Source organism: Haliotis rubra, unplaced genomic scaffold (assembly GCF_003918875.1).
Source record: "Haliotis rubra isolate DU_JTF1 unplaced genomic scaffold, ASM391887v1 Scf530, whole genome shotgun sequence".
NCBI lineage: Eukaryota > Metazoa > Mollusca > Gastropoda > Lepetellida > Haliotidae > Haliotis > Haliotis rubra.
This window is the reverse complement of record NW_025767225.1, coordinates 649919-669969: the sequence shown is the minus strand read 5'-3', so window position 1 is coordinate 669969 and position 20051 is coordinate 649919. Positions and strand designations below refer to the sequence as shown.

The 20051-nt window shown below is 43.7% G+C and overlaps 1 protein-coding gene across 1 annotated transcript; it reads left to right on the top strand.

Moving 5' to 3' along the window:
- The first annotated feature begins 136 nt into the window (after window positions 1–136).
- On the top strand, window positions 137–19445 carry LOC124253061 (coiled-coil domain-containing protein 18-like). The gene is made up of 14 exons (XM_046686782.1): window positions 137–299; window positions 3719–3861; window positions 4581–4744; window positions 5814–5911; window positions 9196–9311; window positions 9859–9958; window positions 10260–10376; window positions 10707–10850; window positions 11611–11690; window positions 12667–12928; window positions 16107–16319; window positions 16676–17234; window positions 18371–18458; window positions 19131–19445. Exons 1-14 carry the CDS (start codon window positions 168–170, stop codon window positions 19243–19245), a joined length of 2331 nt encoding a protein of 776 aa, XP_046542738.1. The 5' UTR covers window positions 137–167; the 3' UTR covers window positions 19246–19445.
- The last annotated feature ends 606 nt before the right edge of the window (window positions 19446–20051 follow it).

The window sequence follows — 20051 nt, the reverse complement described above, 5'->3', positions numbered from 1 at the left end:
GAATAAAAGAAGTTATATATCCATAAATATTGTCATCATTCTTCATCAACTCAACTTCTAAAATACCCATCATAGAAGCTTATTCATATAGGTAGATAACTGTATTTAGTTTGGTTATTTTTGTTGACCAGCTTTCCCGGGCAGAACAGGACTTAAAGGAGACGAGGATGGAGCTGGAAGAGAAGCTGGACTCCAACCGTGAGATGGACAGGATGTTGATGGAGAGACAGGCCATGCTGCAGCAGAGCTCCAACAGGATCACAGAGCTGGAGGAGACTCAGACTGACCTCAACAGACAGGTAGTTGGACCTGTGTCTTTATCTGGGTGTATGGGAGGCTGAGGCTGGCCTCAACAGACAGGTAGTTGGACCTGTGTCTTTATCTGGATGTATGGGAGGCTGAGGCTGGCCTCAACAGACAGGTACTTGGACCTGTGTCTTTATCTGGGTGTATGGGAGGCTGAGGCTGGCCTCAACAGACAGGTAGTTGGACCTGTGTCTTTATCTGGGTGTATCGGAGGCCAAAACTGACCTCAACAGACACGTACTGGGACTTGTGTCTTTATCTGGGTGTATGGGAGTCTGAGGCTGGCTTCAACAAACAAGTACTGGAACTTGTGTCTTTATTGGGGAGAATGGGAGCCCTGGTTCACCTCAGCAGACAGGTACTGGGGCATGTCGTTAGTGTCTTTATCTGGGTGTATGGGAGGCCAAGACTGACCTCAACTTGTGTCTTTATTGGGGAGAATGTGAGCCCTGGTTCACCTCAGCAGACAGGTACATGTCATTAGTGACTTTATCACGGGTGTATAGGAGGCAAAGATACTTGACATATACGTGCTCGGATTTGTGTTTTTGACTATGTGTGAGACAAACAGACAGGTATTGGGACATGTCAGTAGTAGAGTGTATGGGAGGACCAGACTGACCTCAACAGGCTACCGGGAATTCGCGTATTTAGGCGAACACGAGACTTAGCCCATTGGCTAAACTACAGGATTTTTTTCCATATTTAAGCACATGGGCTTAAATTTGGATTTAATTCTTGGGTGTTTAGAGTGATGCCCCTTTCCAAACGCATGGCAAACCTCGACGTTTTTAGCTTTAGTAGTGCCTCTGCAAGGTTAACATGTCACAGAACATTTTGGACACCGGTTACAGGGCAGTTGTTTGAGACAGAAATTTATCATCTTAACCCTTAACCCTGCATGGAAGTGCAGTTAAATTGAACCATGTGGTCATTCATATTTTTTAATTTAAGCCCTGGGCTTAAATATGGTTCAAATATGTCATCACTAGAACAGTGATTTTCCATATTTGAGCCTAGGCCTTAAATACAGGAATTCCCGGTAGGACTGGGACTTGTGTCTTCTGCTGGGTGGATGGGAGGCACATGCCGATCTCAGGAGACAGGTACTGAGACTTGTGTCTTCTGCTGGGTGGATGGGAGGCACATGCCGATCTCAGGAGACAGGTACTGGGACTTGTGTCTTCTACTGGGTGGATGGGAGGCACATGCCGATCTCAGGAGACAGGTACTGAGACTTGTGTCTTCTGCTGGGTGGATGGGAGGCACATGCCGATCTCAGGAGACAGGTACTGGGACTTGTGTCTTCTGCTGGGTGGATGGGAGGCACATGCCGATCTCAGGAGACAGGTACTGAGACTTGTGTCTTCTGCTGGGTGTATGGGAGGCACATGCCGATCTTGTGTCTTCTGCTGGGTGGATGGGAGGCACATGCCGATCTCAGGAGACAGGTACTGAGACTTGTGTCTTCTGCTGGGTGTATGGGAGGCACATGCCGATCTCAGGAGACAGGTACTGGGACTTGCGTCTTCTGCTGGGTGGATGGGAGGCACATGCCGATCTCAGGATACAGGTACCAGGACTTGTGTCTTCTGCTGGGTGGATGGGGGGCACATGCCGATCTCATGAGACAGGTACTGGGACTTGTGTCTTGTGCTGGGTGGATGGGAGGCACATGCTGATCTCATGAGACAGGTACTGGGACTTGTGTCTTCTGCTGGGTGGATGGGAGGGACATGCTGATCTCATGAGACAGGTACTGGGACTTGTGTCTTCTGCTGGGTGGATGGGAGGCACATGCTGATCTCATGAGACAGGTACTGGGACTTGAGTCTTCTGCTGGGTGGATGGGAGGCACATGCCGATCTCATGAGACAGGTACTGGGACTTGTGTTTTCTGCTGGGTGGATGGGAGGCACATGCCGATCTCAGGAGACAGGTACTGGGACTTGTGTTTTCTGCTGGGTGGATGGGAGGCACATGCCGATCTCAGGAGACAGGTACTGGGACTTGTGTCTTCTGCTGGGTGGATGGGAGGCACATGCCGATCTCAGGAGACAGGTACCAGGACTTGTGTCTTCTGCTGGGTGGATGGGAGGCACATGCCGATCTCAGGAGACAGGTACCAGGACTTGTGTCTTCTGCTGGGTGGATGGGAGGCACATGCCGATCTCAGGAGACATGTACTGGGACTTGTGGTCTCTCCACTGACTTGTGTCTTCTGCTGGGTGGATGGGAGGCACATGCCGATCTCAGGAGACAGGTACCAGGACTTGTGTCTTCTGCTGGGTGGATGGGAGGCACATGCCGATCTCAGGAGACAGGTACCAGGACTTGTGTCTTCTGCTGGGTGGATGGGAGGCACATGCTGATCTCAGGAGACAGGTACCAGGACTTGTGTCTTCTGCTGGGTGGATGGGAGGCACATGCCGATCTCAGGAGACATGTACTGGGACTTGTGTCTTCTGCGACTTGTGTCTTCTGCTGGATGGATGGGAGGCACATGCCGATCTCAGGAGACAGGTACTGGGACTTGTGTCTTTTGCTGGGTGGATGGGAGGCACATGCCGATCTCATGAGACAGGTACTGGGACTTGTGTCTTCTGCTGGATGGATGGGAGGCACATGCTGATCTCAGGAGACAGGTACTGGGACTTGTGTCTTCTGCTGGGTGGATGGAAGGCACATGCTGATCTCAGGAGACAGGTACTGGGACTTGTGTCTTCTGCTGGATGGATGGGAGGCACATGCTGATCTCAGGAGACAGGTACTGGGACTTGTGTCTTCTGCTGGGTGGATGGGAGGCACATGCTGATCTCAGGAGACAGGTACTGGGACTTGTGTCTTCTGCTGGGTGGATGGGAGGCACATGCTGATCTCAGGAGACAGGTACTGGGACTTGTGTCTTCTGCTGGGTGGATGGGAGGCACATGCCGATCTCAGGAGACAGGTACTGGGACTTGTGTCTTCTGCTGGGTGGATGGGAGGCACATGCCGATCTCAGGAGACAGGTACTGGGACTTGCGTCTTCTGCTGGGTGGATGGGAGGCACATGCCGATCTCAGGAGACAGGTACTGGGACTTGTGTCTTCTGCTGGGTGGATGGGAGGCACATGCCGATCTCAAGAGACAGGTACTGGGAATTGTGTCTTCTGCTGGGTGGATGGGAGGCACATGCCGATCTCAGGAGACAGGTACTGGGACTTGTGTCTTTAGCTCTGTGTGTTGTGTTGGCAGGATGCATGGGAGGCCTTAGGTGACCTCAAAAGGCAGGCACTGAGACTTGTCATTTGAGGCTGTGTGAGAGAACTCAACAGACGGATGCTGAGACTTGGGTGATTGTTGGAGTTTATTGGATCCCCAGGATCACTACAGCTGTACTAGTAGTCAGATGTGTTGTTTCTATGTGTAGATATCCAGCCTGGAGCAGCGTCTGCTGAGAGAGAAGGCCCAGTCCATGACAGAACTGGAGGTGGCTGAGAGGAAGCTCCACCAGGCGTGTAGCGACATGGAGACCAAGACAGCAGAAGTCACACAACAGACACAGACTCTCAGGTCAGTATGGTTCAATCGAAATGTATTCTGTGTAAAATAATCCCTCCTAAATGCCTCCCTCACCCCCATCCTTACCCCACCCCACAAAAAAACAAAACAAGACAGCCCCAAAGCAAAACAAGTTGGCATGGATCTTGTTTATCCAGAAACTTTCCATATGTTCTGTTAACTCAGCATTCAAGGAGCAGGAATTAGCTCTGAAACGTCATGGTATTGAATATAATGAAATCACCAATTATAAGGATATTTCCCCACGCTTTTTCTAATTAATGGTTTTTATAACTAATACTGTCATGCAATGAAATGCACACATGCAAGAAAGACACTGGAATTGTAATTATCCAATAAAAGTGGTTAAAAGTTTACAGTGCGCGTAGCGTTACGTTCTTGAGCGCATGTTTGTTCTTGAATATTCGTCAAATTTAATGGTTAGCTTAATTCATTCATGTGTGTTATACTAAAACAACCAAATTCCGATTAATTGAAAATATGTTTTTTACAATCGATCATCATTTTTAGTCCTTCTTTCGATCGATTTTCGATTATTTTCGATCATCGGAACACCACTACTGTTTATGTGTATATAGTGGCAGTATCAAATCACTAAACAACTTCAGTGTTAACATTACTATCTGGATAAAGAGAATGTAACAATATGCCAATGATGTCATATTAATCTTATGCTTATGTGAATCCTCCATATTTTCGCATCACTGTAGGGAGTTGAAAGAAGAGAATCGCCATCTAACAAGTGATCTGTCTTCGCTGGAACACCAGCTTCAAGAGACTCAGACAGAGACGGAACAGACAGTAACACGTTGTGCTAAGCTGGAGAAGGACAACCGCGATCTGCGGGTGCAGCTGGAGCAGAAGATGGAAATAGGTTTGTGGCCATTTCGTAATACCTCCTGCTCTTCAGAGATACCTCTTATGCATTAACCTAGGAGTTAACTTTGTGTTTAGACACTTTCAGTGTTGTCACAGAGTTTACAGTAAACAACCCTGTGTACTTAAAAGAACCCACGAATCCATTGGTAAATGGCCAGATGGTGGCCACATGAATACATGCAAACACCTAGTTGTGGGTACAGCAACGTGCAGTAAACTTGGGCAAAGTACTGTGACTATGTGTCCCAATCCACCCAGCTGTGAATGGGCACCTCGTAAAGATGAGAAAGCCGCAATAACTCGGTGCCCCGTGCGGCTGCAAGAGTTGTATGATCCCTAGGGAGTTGAGATTGATAATAAGATGTGCCGTTGAGATCTACATCCAATGATCGAGGGGGAAAAATCAGCGCCTTGAGCATGCACTAGTGCGTGGATATGTGCGCTATAAACATATCCAATAATAATAATAATAATAACTCCCAAGCATTCTGCTGGGCCGGCATTTGTCCACAAAGATATTTCAGTATTGATATGAAATAAAGCTGGAAAATCAATTTTCATGGCAGTATGTAGGATTCGACACATTAATTAACAGGAATTTAACAAAAATATTGATTCATCAATGAAAAAAAAGGTTTCCATAATATCAAGATTTTTTTATAAAATGAATTTTTAAATAGTAAATTCACACTAGATTAATATTCAAAAATAAAAAAAAAGGTTACCAGAGGGTATCAACATTATCTCCAATTATAACAGCATACCCAAATTATATTGATAAAGGGAGATAACTCTTGCACAGGTTTACCTCAGGATAAATGCTTGTGTGGCCAAAATATCATGAAGTATGATTAGAAGCAAGATAAAGGGAAATAACTGTGTAACATAAATACGCACTCCTACTGTCACATCCCATCGCATACGGTTTCCAACCTCTTTAACATGTGTATGATAATGTCTACAAATTGTTTAAAATGATGTTCCATATTTGTTTATTGTTGTGTGTGTTGATGTTCTCCTGCACTGGTCTCTGTGTATGTAAAGTGTTGGTGGTGTACATTCAGTGGCAGACATGGAAGACCAGATGACCAGCAGGTCCGAGGATGCCCAGCAACAGATGCAGCTTGTCACGGAACTGGAGGAGGAGATTAACAGCCTGAAGGTAAACTGCAGCTTCATAGCAGATGGAAGTGGGGGGCATGGTGAGCTGTCTAAGGCGCCAGGCTAGTGATCCAGAGAGCTTGAGATGCCGGGATCGAGTCCACCTGTGACCGGGTGTAAAAACATTGGAGTCAACTATGTGTGCAGACTCTTTCAGTGTTGTCACAACCCCTAGTGTATAGTACACAACCCTGTGCTCTTAAAAGAACCCACGAATCCGTTGGTATATGACCAGATGGTGGCCACATGAATACGTGCAAACACCTAGTTGTGGGTACAGCAATGTGCGGTAAACTTGGACAAAGTACTGTGACTATGTGTCCCAGTCCATCCAGCTGTGAATGGGTACCTCGTTAGGATGGGAAAACCGCAATAACTTGGTGTGCCGAGTGGTTGCAAGAGTTGTATGCCCCCAGGGGAGTTGAGATTGATAGTATGATGTGCCGTTGAGATTGACATCCAATGATCAAAGGAAAAAAACAGTGCCTTGCCTTGGATATGTGCGCTGTATAAATATCCTTTGATAATAGTCCTCATAACTCTGAACTTGTTACAAGAGCTGAAGGAAATGAGGAGCTGGTGGTTACAATGTCAGCTGATTGGTTGTCATATCCCTCAATCCAGTGTGCATTCTGTGTATAAATGGTACCCAGAATGCCATGGTGGTGTTGGTCACCTGTTTGTGCAGACATCGGGCTTTATGATTTGCTTGCATGCCATTGTACATTGTATTCTGACATTGTTTGTTCAGGATTACCTGATTGTGTTGTTTGTGGTCGGATCTCTGAAGGAATACTAGATTGTGTTGGTTGGGGTCGGATCTCTGAAGGAATACTAGATTGTGTTGTTTGTGGTCGGATCTCTGAAGGAATACTAGATTGTGTTGTTTGTGGTCGGATCATTGAAGGAATACTAGATTGTGTTGTTTGTGGTCGGATCTGTGAAGGAATACTAGATTGTGTTGTTTGTGGTCGGATCTCTGAAGGAATACTAGATTGTGTTGTTTGTGGTCGGATCTCTTAAGGAATACTAGATTGTGTTGTTTGTGGTCGGATCATTGAAGGAATACTAGATTGTGTTGTTTGTGGTCTGATCTCTAAAGGAATACTACATTGTGTTGTTTGTGGTCGGATCATTGAAGGAATACTAGATTGTGTTGGTTGGGGTCTGATCTGTGAAGGAATACTAGATTGTGTTGTTTGTGGTCCGATCTCTGAAGGAATACTACATTGTGTTGTTTGTGGTCGGATCTGTGAAGGAATACTAGATTGTGTTGTTTGTGGTCGGATCTGTGAAGGAATACTAGTTTGTTTTGTTTGTGGTCGGATCTGTGAAGGAATACTAGATTGTGTTGTTTGTGGTCGGATCTCTGAAGGAATACTAGATTGTGTTGGTTGGGGTCGGATCTCTGAAGGAATACTAGATTGTGTTGTTTGTGGTCTGATCTCTGAAGGAATACTAGATTGTGTTGTTTGTGGTCTGATCTCTTAAGGAATACTAGATTGTGTTGTTTGTGGTCGGATCTCTGAAGGAATACTAGATTGTGTTGTTTGTGGTCAGATCTCTCTTAAGGAATACTGGATTGTGTTGTTTGTGGTCGGATCTCTGAAGGATTACTAGATTGTGTTGTTTGTGGTCTGACCTCTCTTAAGGAATACTGGATTGTGTTGTTTGTGGTCGGATCTCTGAAGGAATACTAGTTTGTTTTGTTTGTGGTCGGATCATTGAAGGAATACTAGATTGTGTTGTTTGTGGTCTGATCTCTGAAGGAATACTACATTGTGTTGTTTGTGGTTGGATCTCAGAAGGAATACTAGATTGTGTTGTTTGTGGTCGGATCTCTAAAGGAATACTAGATTGTGTTGTTTGTGGTCTGATCTCTGAAGGAATACTACATTGTGTTGTTTGTGGTCGGATCATTGAAGGAATACTAGATTGTGTTGTTTGTGGTCGGATCTGTGAAGGAATACTACATTGTGTTGGTTGGGGTCGGATCTCTGAAGGAATACTAGATTGTGTTGGTTGGGGTCGGATCTCTGAAGGAATACTACATTGTGTTGTTTGTGGTCGGATCTCTGAAGGAATACTAGATTGTGTTGTTTGTGGTCTGATCTCTCTTAAGGAATACTGGATTGTGTTGTTTGTGGTCGGATCTCTTAAGGAATACTAGATTGTGTTGTTTGTGGTCTGATCTCTCTTAAGGAATACTAGATTGTGTTGTTTGTGGTCGGATCTCTGAAGGAATACTAGTTTGTTTTGTTTGTGGTCGGATCATTGAAGGAATACTACATTGTGTTGTTTGTGGTTGGATCTCTGAAGGAATACTAGATTGTGTTGTTTGTGGTCGGATCTCTGAAGGAATACTAGATTGTGTTGTTTGTGGTCTGATCTCTAAAGGAATACTACATTGTGTTGTTTGTGGTCGGATCATTGAAGGAATACTAGATTGTGTTGGTTGGGGTCGGATCTCTGAAGGAATACTAGATTGTGTTGGTTGGGGTCGGATCTCTTAAGGAATACTAGATTGTGTTGTTTGTGGTCGGATCTCTGAAGGAATACTAGATTGTGTTGTTTGTGGTCGGATCTCTGAAGGAATACTAGATTGTGTTGTTTGTGGTCGGATCTCTCTTAAGGAATACTAGATTGTGTTGTTTGTGGTTGGATCTCTGAAGGAATACTAGATTGTGTTGTTTGTGGTCTGATCTCTCTTAAGGAATACTAGATTGTGTTGTTTGTGGTTGGATCTGTGAAGGAATACTAGTTTGTTTTGTTTGTGGTCGGATCATTGAAGGAATACTACATTGTGTTGTTTGTGGTCAGATCTCTGAAGGAATACTACATTGTGTTGTTTGTGGTTGGATCTCTGAAGGAATACTAGATTATGTTGTTTGTGGTCGGATCTCTGAAGGAATACTAGATTGTGTTGTTTGTGGTCGGATCTGTGAAGGAATACTAGATTGTGTTGTTTGTGGTCGGATCTCTAAAGGAATACTGGATTGTGTTGTTTGTGGTCGGATCTCTAAAGGAATACTAGATTGTGTTGTTTGTGGTCGGATCTCTAAAGGAAAACTAGATTGTGTTGTTTGTGGTCGGATCTCTAAAGGAAAACTAGATTGTGTTGTTTGTGGTCGGATCATTGAAGGAATACTAGATTGTGTTGTTTGTGGTCGGATCTCTAAAGGAAAACTAGATTGTGTTGTTTGTGGTCGGATCTCTAAAGGAAAACTAGATTGTGTTGTTTGTGCAGGGATCTCTGAAAGATTACAAATTGAGTTGTTTGTGCAGGGATCTCTGAAGGAGAGCAAAGCAGAGGTGGTCAAAGTAGATGACCAGCTCCAGAGGTCAAAGTTTGAGGTCAAGGCTAAGGATGACATGTTGGAGGACCTCAGGGATGCTTTGAAGTAAGTGTCGTTCACAATTATTCCTCCATAAATATGAACGCATATGTAAGTCAGTTCTTTTAAATGAATAAATTAGCTATGAAACTTCATAGGATGAATATTTAGATCACATCTAAGACTGCTTATTTCATTATTAAAACTGTAGACAAAAGTACAAACTCAGTGACTTCATCTACTCCAGTAACACAACTTAAGTGAGCTTAACCTGTTACTACGAATATGGCATAAAATTCACACAGTCAAATGTCTATTGGAAGAAGTATATTATAAGTTGTTATCTCCCTTCCATCGATTTGCATTCGCAAAACATCGGTAATTTTCGTACATCATATATGTGATTCAATGTAATTCGAGATAAAGAATTACTACCACGAAGTACCAAATGAGTTGCCATTGACAGCGGGGTACATTGAAATGTTACTCGCTTGTAAGCGGGGTATATTGAAAATAGTAAAAGAGCGCTCAGCCAATCAGAAAGCGACATTTATGTGTGAGGTAAGATAAAAGTTAATGTCAGTCTAATGAATTGTCCCTGACATGTGTTCAGGAAGACCCAGGAGGAGTTGGGGATGATGAGTGAGGAGAATGAGGAGATGAAGGAGTCGCTAGACACCAGACAGGTGGAGCTCAACGAGAGGGTGGCACAGGTAGGTGTCCGGCAAAGTTTAATGTAAGGGGTGCACAGGTAGGTGTCGGGCAACGTTTAATGTAAGGGGTGCACAGGTAGGTGTCGGGCAACGTTTAATGTAAGGGGTGCACTAGTAGGTGTTGAGTAGTGTTTAATGTAAGTGGTGCCCAGGTAGGTTTTTCAGCATTGTTTAAAGTTTGTGTTGAGCAACAGTTATGTAGAGGGTGCACGGGTTAGTGTCCAGTATAATTTATTGAATGGGATGCACAAGGTAGGTGATAACTGAAGAGGTGATTTTGAACCGTTATGTTTTCCTGTAGGTGACGAGATTGGACCAAACAATCAAGGAGACGCACACGGAGATGGAGCAGCGGATGCTGAAGCTGGACGAAACACTCCAGAAATATCAGACGGAGATACAAGAGAGGACGCGGCAGGTCAGTAGCAGACTCGTTAGGAGCAGAGACATCTTGTGCCGTGAAATTCTTGATGAAAAAACACAGACAAAATACAGTTGGGTCCTTAGGGTGACAACACAAGGGAGTATGGTTTAACATTTCTCACATACTGGCTGGCCAGGTTCACCTTCAACACCGTAACTGCTAGGCTACGACACATAACCTGACTTTACATGGAGTGTAAAATTCTCTTACCCGACTCCATTGAAGGTTTATGAAATGTTTCTTTGACAGATGCATAGTGTAAATTGAAAACACGTAATGAGGAAGTAGTATTGTGATGGAGGTGATGTATCTGTGTTGTCTCAGATTGCCAACCTGGACGACGCACTGCAGCAGAGTCAGTCTCAGCTGCGAGAGAAGACGCTGCAGTTCCAGCAGTCGGAGCAGCTGCTGCAGCGACACACCATGGAGCTGCAGGCCGCTACAGTTAAACTGCAGGAACTACAGAAGGTACCTCTCCTCCACCTCCCGTACAGTTTAGTGTGGCAGGTTGTCCCTGTGTTAGGTGACAATGGTTAAGTAGCTGATTGTGTTCGGTTCATAATTTATGGCGGGGGGTGTTTGATGATTTTTATGGAGAAGCATGTACAATGGGACTGACCCCCACATCCCTAAAATGTATGTACAAAGTAAGTGACAAACCCCCTCTCCCCCCTGCATGTCATGTACAAAATCAATGACCCCCCTTCCCCTTCCCATATTTTGTAAGCATAATTTTAAAATATTTATATGTACAAAATTGATGACCCCCCTTGTACATGTGTTATAAATTGATGACCCCCGCTACCTCCCCAGAACAAAATGGGTGAACACCCAAACACCCACACACACACACACACACACACACACACACTCCCCTCCACCCCACCCCACACCCTTAAATTCATCATCCCCTAGCCATAAATTATGAACAGTCCCTAACAGAAATATCATCACAAATACCTTATAAATGAAGACTAAATAGCCAACAACAATAATTGATTAGGCAAGTCATCCTGCACATCCTAGGGGGTGGGGGTTGGGGTTGGGGAGTTTGCCTAGTGGGTAAAACGTAAGCTCGTCACGCAAACACCTGGGTTGGATTCCCCACATGGGTACAGTGTGTGGAGCCCATTTCTGGTGTCCCAAGCTGCGAAAATTGCTGAGTATTGCTAAAAGTGGCGTAAAACCACACTCACTCACCCACTTTAACAGAGTGTTGTTGTTTTAGGTGACAGAGAGGCAGCAGCACCGTCTGGAAGATCAGAAGGAGGAGAACGTGGACATCACACAGGAACTACGACTCACCAGGTAGGACTGCAGGCATCATACAGTGCCCAGGGGGAATTCTAGATGAGAATGGTCTTCAGAACACTATGGGTGTCATACGAAAGTCAAGTCCTGCCATTTTGTTGGCCACATGTGATTCAGCGTTAAACTGAGTTAAACCAGAGGCCCAGATAAGCGGCGTATCCGGGTAAAATACGCATAGAAAATTTCAAATTACGCATTGAAAAATAATTGTTGTGTACCAATTACGCATTTAAAATGTTAGATGCTCAAAAAGTTTAAAACAAATGCGTACAAAATATATTTATAAAAAAATCGCTTGCGTAATGAAAAAGACATCAATTGCTATCAAGTTGTACTGTTAGTATAGGACTAGTGTTGTACTGTCAGTATAGGATGAGTGATTTTTTTATGAAATCATTTCCATTATATTTAAGTTGGTTTTGATTAGGTATGACATAAGGCAGAACATACCTGCTTAGTAAACTTACTCAATGACATAATACTTAGGCGAGTAAAATGACTGAAATATGCACATATTTGAAAGCAGTGGGTAATGGAAAATAAAATACCCACTCAACATTCAAAATACCCACTCCAAAAAATTACAGTGGGTACAGTACCCACATGAGCTAAATCTTATCTGGAGCTCTGTTAAACCTTTGTTTAGTGGCAACTACGCACATCAGATGGTCGGTCTCTGTGACTTGGTTGACTTTAGTTTGATATCTAAACCTCTATCAGGGCGGTGGGGTAGCCTAATGGTTAAAGCATCCGCTCATCACGCTGAAGACACGGGTTGATTCCCCACATGGGTACAATGCATGAAGCCTATTTCTGGTGTCCCCCTCCGTGATATTGGTGGAACATTGCTAAAAGCAGCGTAAAACCGTACTCACTCACTCACTGTAAACCTCTATCACAGCTGTGTTAAACCTAACTCACTGACTGGACAGAGAACAGCTATGTTTAACCTAATTCTATCACTGTATCATAGGGAGCAGCTGCAGCAACAACATGGAGAGTTTATGGAGACAAGACGAGAATTGGCCCAGTCACACCGAGAACAGGATCGATTTGCTCGGGAGTTAGAAGAGGCTGTCCTCCTAGCACAGAACAGAGACTCAGAGGTCACACGTCTTGAGGAGCAGCTGAAGGAATGTCAAGGTCGGGAAAGTCAAACAGAGGCTAGATATATGTCTGAAGTTGAGACATTGAAGGAGGAAATTGAAGCCTTACAACAGAAACACCAGGAAGAGGTAGGTGCCTTTGTCTCCAGTGATGCAGTCAGTTGTTAGTTTGTCTCTCCTGTGTCTTACCTCAACATGGGATTCTGCTTGAGATGAGGTGAGGTGAAATTGGGTTTAACGTCGTGCTTGAGAATATTTCGCTCATATGACGACGTGCATGCGTGTGTATGTGTATGTGCGGCTGCTTGTACTAGCCCAGACTTAAGCTGGTTTTATAGTGCTAGCCCACTGAGATACCATGCCGCAGTGAAGCATGAATACCCCACTCAGACACATTATACTGACTCCGAGCTGGCCAGTCCTTGTTGTACCCATTAATGCCGAGCGCCAGGCAGGGACCAACAAGTACCATATTTTAACGTCTTTTGGTATGATGCGGTCGGGGATCGAACCCGCGACCTTCCGCTCTCCGGGCGGACACTCTAACCACTACACCACGGAGGCGGTCGATTCTGCTTGAGGATTCTTGGACATAATGGTAAGCAGTGCCCCAATGTAGTTGTGAGTGGGTACAGCTAGAATAAGTGCAGCATTGAGAAACCAGCATTCGAATAGCAGGACTGGCCAGCGTAACATTAGCTGTTACAAGACTGTAACTGGTCAATTAGCCTGATATTTTGCAGAGGAGGCTGAGTCACTTGATTGTCTGGCCCTACCCACATAGCCCGTGAAGTTCCGGGTTAGAATTGGTCTTCCGTAGCCTATACTTGTCGCAAGAGGCAACTAACGGGATCAGGTGGTCTGACTTGGTAGCCATTGCTAGATTTTGCTGACAGAAAAACAGATTTAGAGTTATCTCCCTTCCATCGATTTGCATTTGCAAAACATCGGTAATTTCCGTACATCATATATGTGATTCAATGTAACTCGATAAAGAATTACTACCAACTGCGATAATCGATGCTAATGCTGTTGATCACTGGACTGTTTGGTTCAGACTCGACTATTTACAGGCCGCTGCCATATAGCTGGAATATTGCTGAGTGCATCATTAAGCAACAAAGACCATACTGACATAGTGTCAGGCTGCCATTGTATGGTTGGAATATATGGTTGCCATTGTATGGTTGGAATATATGGCTGCCATTGTATGATTGGAATATATGGTTGCCATTGTATGGTTGGAATATATGGTTGCCATTGTATGGTTGGAATATATGGTTGCCATTGTATGGTTGGAATATATGGCTGCCATTGTATGGTTGGAATATATTGTTGCCATTGTATGGTTGGAATATATGGTTGCCATTGTATGGTTGAAATATATGGTTGCCATTGTATGGTTGGAATATATGGTTGCCATTGTATGGATGGAATATATGGTTGCCATTGTATGGTTGGAATATATGGTTGCCATTGTATGGTTGGAATATATGGTTGCCATTGTATGGTTGGAATATATGGTTGCCATTGTATGGTTGGAATATATGGTTGCCATTGTATGGATGGAATATATGGCTGCCATTGTATGGTTGGAATATATGGTTGCCATTGTATGGTTGGAATATATGGCTGCCATTGTATGGTTGGAATATATGATTGCCATTGTATGGTTGGAATATGTGGCTGCCATTGTATGGTTGGAATATATGGCTGCCATTGTATGGTTGGAATATATGGCTGCCATTGTATGGTTGGAATATATGGTTGCCATTGTATGGTTGGAATATATGGTTGCCATTGTATGGTTGGAATATATGGTTGCCATTGTATGGTTGGAATATATGGTTGCCATTGTATGATTGGAATATATGGTTGCCATTGTATGGTTGGAATATATGGCTGCCATTGTATGGTTGGAATATATGGTTGCCATTGTATGGTTGGAATATATGGCTGCCATTGTATGGTTGGAATATATGGCTGCCATTGTATGGTTGGAATATATGGCTGCCATTGTATGGTTGGAATATATGGTTGCCATTGTATGGTTGGAATATATGGTTGCCATTGTATGGTTGGAATATATGGTTGCCATTGTATGGTTGGAATATATGGTTGCCATTGTATGGTTGGAATATATGGTTGCCATTGTATGTTTGGAATATATGGCTGCCATTGTATGATTGGAATATATGGTTGCCATTGTATGGTTGGAATATATGGTTGCCATTGTATGGTTGGAATATATGGTTGCCATTGTATGGTTGGAATATATGGTTGCCATTGTATGGTTGGAATATATGGTTGCCATTGTATGGTTGGAATATATGGTTGCCATTGTATGGATGGAATATATGGTTGCCATTGTATGGATGGAATATATGGCTGCCATTGTATGGTTGGAATATATGGTTGCCATTGTGTGGATGGAATATATGGCTGCCATTGTATGGATGGAATATATGGTTGCCATTGTATGGTTGGAATATATGGTTGCCATTGTATGGATGGAATATATGGTTGCCATTGTATGGATGGAATATATGGCTGCCATTGTATGGATGGAATATATGGTTGCCATTGTATGGATGGAATATATGGCTGCCATTGTATGGATGGAATATATGGTTGCCATTGTATGGATGGAATATATGGCTGCCATTGTATGGATGGAATATATGGTTGCCATTGTATGGATGGAATATATGGCTGCCATTGTATGGATGGAATATATGGCTGCCATTGTATGGATGGAATATATGGCTGCCATTGTATGGTTGGAATATATGGTTGCAATTGTATGGTTGGAATATATGGCTGCCATTGTATGGATGGAATATATGGTTGCCATTGTATGGATGGAATATATGGCTGCCATTGTATGGATGGAATATATGGCTGCCATTGTATGGATGGAATATATGGTTGCCATTGTATGGATGGAATATATGGCTGCCATTGTATGGATGGAATATATGGCTGCCATTGTATGGATAGAATATATGGTTGCCATTGTATGGATGGAATATATGGCTGCCATTGTATGGATGGAATATATGGCTGCCATTGTATGGATGGAATATATGGCTGCCATTGTATGGATGGAATATATGGTTGCCATTGTATGGATGGAATATATGGCTGCCATTGTATGGATGGAATATATGGCTGCCATTGTATGGATAGAATATATGGTTGCCATTGTATGGATGGAATATGTGGCTGCCATTGTATGGATGGAATATGGGTGAGTGTTGTTGTAAACAACAAGCTAACTGAAGGAAACTGATATCTGTTGTTGTAGTTGGCGAGTTGCCATGACAGCCAGCAGGAGCGCCAGTCAAACTACACACAGCTTGAAGGTCAGCTGAAGGTTGCCCAGCAACAGCTCTTGCAGCAGGAGGACCAAAACAAGGAGGCGCTGGAGAAGGTCAAGGACGACCTGGATTGTCTGCAAAATGAGCTTATCGCCAGGAAGGAGGTCATCGATACAGCCAACGAGACCATTATACTCAAGGTAATATGATAGGCTGTGTGCTGTACAGAATGTATCTGATATTGATTTTACCATAACAAATTTGTTGACCCATATAAGTCATATAATAGGTCAGAATCTATCGTGCAGTCATTTGCTATAAACTTTCATGACACCAAAAGACTGGAAAGTGAGATAAGGTTAGTGTCATAACTGTGGATAGATGAATGTGATGACTTTTGTTTAAAATCTTAAGTTTTTTGTGGCAGCCCCAAAATTGGATTTATGGCAGAGTTAGCATTATTTGAATTATTAACAGAGATAACTATTGTTTGATTTGCAATATTGCTGTCGATGTTTTAAGCACATTGCTAAGATATGACTTTCCATGTCCCAAGGAGTCAGAGATTGCAAGACTCCAGGCAAGGGTGTCTGGGTTCGAGAGGGCAGCACTGGCCCAGATGCAATCTGGGAAGAGTTTTCTTCACCAACCACTGGTTGAAACCGGTCACAGAATGCTTCCATCTGGTGGTAAAGTCATGCAGCCAATGAATGGACACCATGCCGATCAACTCATACCACAGAAAATGACAGTGATTCCAGAAAATGCATTTGTGAACAATTCTGTCCCAGCTGATGAATCTCAAGGTTATCGTCAAGTTAAAGCTGTTCATGGTTCCTCGGTTATGTTTGATACCTTACAGTTCCAGAACGGAACCGGACATTCCAATGGCACCGACTCCAATGTGTTTCAAGGACTGTATTTGGAGGCAGTGACTGGACAGATGGTGTCATCCCAGAATTCCTTTAACGGAGCTGTTCGGACGTTAAATTTTGATAATATTTCAGAAAATGATGCCAACATCACAGGCCAAAATTATCGAGGAAATAATAAGCCATCAGTGATTCAGCAGAAAGGGCGAAAACAGATGGGAGACTTTCCTGTTGTTCATGATGGTGAGTTGTCAGAAGGGTCGATTTTGATTGCAAATTATCGCCATTGCATTTTGCTTCAAGTATCTGCAAAATTGCGTTGATGAAGTAAAATTATTTAATAATGGTTGTTTTATTCATTGAGGCTAAAACAATCGGACACTGCATCAAAAGAAGGTATCATATCCACTGTAATGCATATCTTGTAGTCGTAAGAGGGAGACCGCCCCCTTTGTCTTGTGGTTAGAACATCTGACAAGACTATGTAGTTGTTAGTTGGTACAGCTAGAACAAGTGCAGCATTGAGAAACCAGCACTTGAATAGGATGGACTGGCCAGCCTAACATTAACTGTTACAAGACTGTGACTGGTCAGTTAGCTTGATATTTTGCAGACGAGTCACTTGATTGTCTGGCCCTACCCACATGGCCTGTGAAGATCTAGGTTAGAATTGGTCTTAAGTGGCCTATGCTAGCGCAAGAGGCGACTAACAGGATCAAGTGGTCTGACTTGGTTGACACATGTCATTGTATCCCAATTGCATAGATCAATGCCTTGTAGTCGTAATAGAGAGACCGCCTCCTTTGTGGTTAGAACATTGGACAAGACAGTGGAAGGTTCGTAGTTTGATCCACAGTCACCTCGTACCAAAGGGCTTTAAAGGTGATACTTACTTTTGTACATTTGTACAAGACAATCTGGAGTCAATGTACAGTGTGTGAGTGGTGTATAAATGTTAAACTCCAGCATGGTATGTCAGTGGGCTAGCACTATGAAACCAGTCAAGTAAATCCACCACAGACATGCATGCACACATACTCCCGTGACAAATTCCGGGTAAGAATCTTCAGTAGCCCATGCTTTTAGTAAGAGACAACTAACAGGATCGGGTGGTCAGGCTCGCTGACTTGGTTGACGTCATCTTATTCCAATAGCATAGATCGATGCCCATGCTATTGATCACCGGATTGTCTGGTCCAGATTCGATTATTTACGGACTGTCGCCCTATAGCTGGAATACTGAACTAAAATTCACTCACTGACGCACACGCACTCACACACACACATGCATGTATGTTGCTGTATAAGCTCAGTGCTCTTGGATGCAGCATTGAGCTCACTTTCACCGCACCATACCTCAAGTTCACTCCCTGTTGCAGACCCTGTGACGGTGGTGGGGATGTACGACCATGACGGTGGGGACGAGGACTCGGAGGCGGACACCACGGGGCCAGACCCAGAACAATGGTCAGTACACACAGTCAGCAGCATAGGTTCTTGTTGTCATGACTACCTATAGCAAATCATTCGAAGCAGCCATGATGGCGAACATCTGACAAGCTTTTCTCTGAGGGCAAAGGACTCACTTGTTTGAGCCCACTGAAATGAGGATTGGGTGGTTACGATGTGTTGCCCGGCTAAGTGTGTGTCATTCTACCCCCAGTCTAGCCCCATGCTCTCAGCCACTGCTCTGCCTAACTTAGAAGTAGATCGTTTACACATACAGAGTGCTTTGATAAAGCTGTGATAAGACCACCTTTCCTCACTTACTCACTCACTCACTCAGGGGATTATAGTTGCTAGATATTCTGAAAACATCCATATAATCAGCATTCGAAATACCTGCCTGCCCGCCCGCTGGGATGGGTTATTTTCAACACAGACTGCCAGATTCTCAAATTCACCTGCCCGACGGTCGGGTTAAAATTTAGACATGTAGTATGAAGTTATTTTGTGGGCAGGTAAGTTTTGGTCAGTGCTGGCAAGTTTTATGTCTAACCAGCCCTGTTGTCTAGCTGACATTTTTTAGGAGATTCATACCCTGATGACATCTTTGTTCATCGAGGTCACCATTCCAATCAAGAAAGTCAAGAGACATTGAGAAATGAAAAGGTATAAATATGTATCTGTTGGTTTCAGTATGCTGGAGCTGCAGGAGAGGTTGAGGTCCAATGAGCTGAGACAGCAGGCAATAGAGCAACAGCTACTCAACATGGACGATGATGATACATTGGAGGAAGACAGTAACTGCTAGCTGACACGGTGTCTGATGATGTATCTGTCTGACACAGGACTTCCTGTCTGAAGATGTATCTGTCTGACATAGGACTTCCTGTCTGAAGATGTATCTGTCTGACATGTGACTTCCTGTCTGAAGATGTATCTGTCTGACATGTGACTTCCTGTCTGAAGATGTATCTGTCTGACATGTGACTTCCTGTCTGATGATGTATCTGTCTGATACTTCTGTCTGACATGTGACTTCCTGTCTGATGATGTAACTCTGACATGTGACTTCCTGTCTGATGATGTATCTGTCTGACATGTGACTTCCTGTCTGATGATGTATCTGTCTGACATGTGACTTCCTGTCTGATTATGTATCTGTCTGACATGTGACTTCCTGTCTGATGATGTATCTGTCTGACATAGGACTTCCTGTCTGAAGATGTATCTGTCTGACCTAGAACTTCCTGTCTGAAGGTGTATCTGACATAGGATTTCCTGTCTGAAGATGTATCTGTCTGACATGTGATTTCCTGTCTGAAGATGTATCTGTCTGACACAGGACTTCCTGTCTGATGATGTATCTGTCTGACATAGGACTTCCTGTCTGAAGATGTATCTGTCTGACCTAGGACTTCCTGTCTGAAGATGTATCTGTCTGACATAGGATTTCCTGTCTGAAGATGTATCTGTCTGACATAGGATTTCCTGTCTGAAGATGTATCTGTCTGACATAGGACTTCCTGTCTGAAGAGTGTAGCTGTCTGACATAGGACTTCCTGTCTGAAGTATACGACTCCTCCTGGTTCAAGATGTCCCTATGAGAGATATGGA

Coding starts and splice junctions, on each gene's coding strand:
- LOC124253061 (XM_046686782.1), top strand. CDS start 168: ATGGAGCTGGAAGAGAAGCTGGACTCCAACCGTGAGATGGACAGGATG. Junction 9,312..9,858: donor GACCTCAGGGATGCTTTGAA/GTAAGTGTCGTT, acceptor ACATGTGTTCAG/GAAGACCCAGGAGGAGTTGG. Junction 17,235..18,370: donor CTTTCCTGTTGTTCATGATG/GTGAGTTGTCAG, acceptor TCCCTGTTGCAG/ACCCTGTGACGGTGGTGGGG.